Source organism: Eurypyga helias, unplaced genomic scaffold (assembly GCF_000690775.1).
Source record: "Eurypyga helias isolate BGI_N326 unplaced genomic scaffold, ASM69077v1 scaffold21651, whole genome shotgun sequence".
In the NCBI taxonomy this organism is placed as follows: Eukaryota; Metazoa; Chordata; class Aves; order Eurypygiformes; family Eurypygidae; genus Eurypyga; species Eurypyga helias.
The window spans coordinates 2,429-2,783 of record NW_010230431.1 but is presented as its reverse complement, the minus strand read 5'-3'; the positions used below and the strand labels follow the sequence as shown (position 1 = coordinate 2,783).

The following is a 355-nucleotide window of genomic DNA, read 5'->3' as shown; positions in this document are numbered from 1 at the left end:
CGGTGGGCGGAGGGGGCCGTGCTCCCCACACCCTGCCCATGGCAGAGGTTCCTGGCACGGCAAAGTGTCGGCAAAGCGAAGCGTCGGCACCACCGGGGCAGGACCAGGCTGCGCACCCTCCGGGACAGTGGCTGCTGGAGAGACGGAGGCTGCACAAATCCCTGAGGAGCAGACAAGTACCATCCAGCCCAGTCCGCAAGTCCACTGGCTGTGTCGGCAGCCCAGGCAGAATCCATCCGCTTCCAGCATCGCTCTGCTAGAGCGGGGAGCTCGAGGCCTGGCCGTGCCGTCGCTCCCGCATCTCCGCCGTCCCCGCGGTCCCCAGCGGCACCACCACCTCCTCCGGCTGGCCGCT

At 69.3% G+C, this 355-nt stretch overlaps 1 protein-coding gene across 1 annotated transcript in view; it reads right to left on the bottom strand.

Moving 5' to 3' along the window:
- Positions 1–256: 256 nt before the first annotated feature.
- Positions 257–355, bottom strand: part of TRPV4 (transient receptor potential cation channel, subfamily V, member 4) — a 2,522-nt gene continuing 2,423 nt past the window's right edge. Inside the window, exon 9 of the mRNA XM_010160746.1 lies at positions 257–346. Within this exon, the coding sequence (XP_010159048.1) occupies positions 257–346 (90 nt within the window). The remainder of the gene's footprint in view (positions 347–355) is intronic.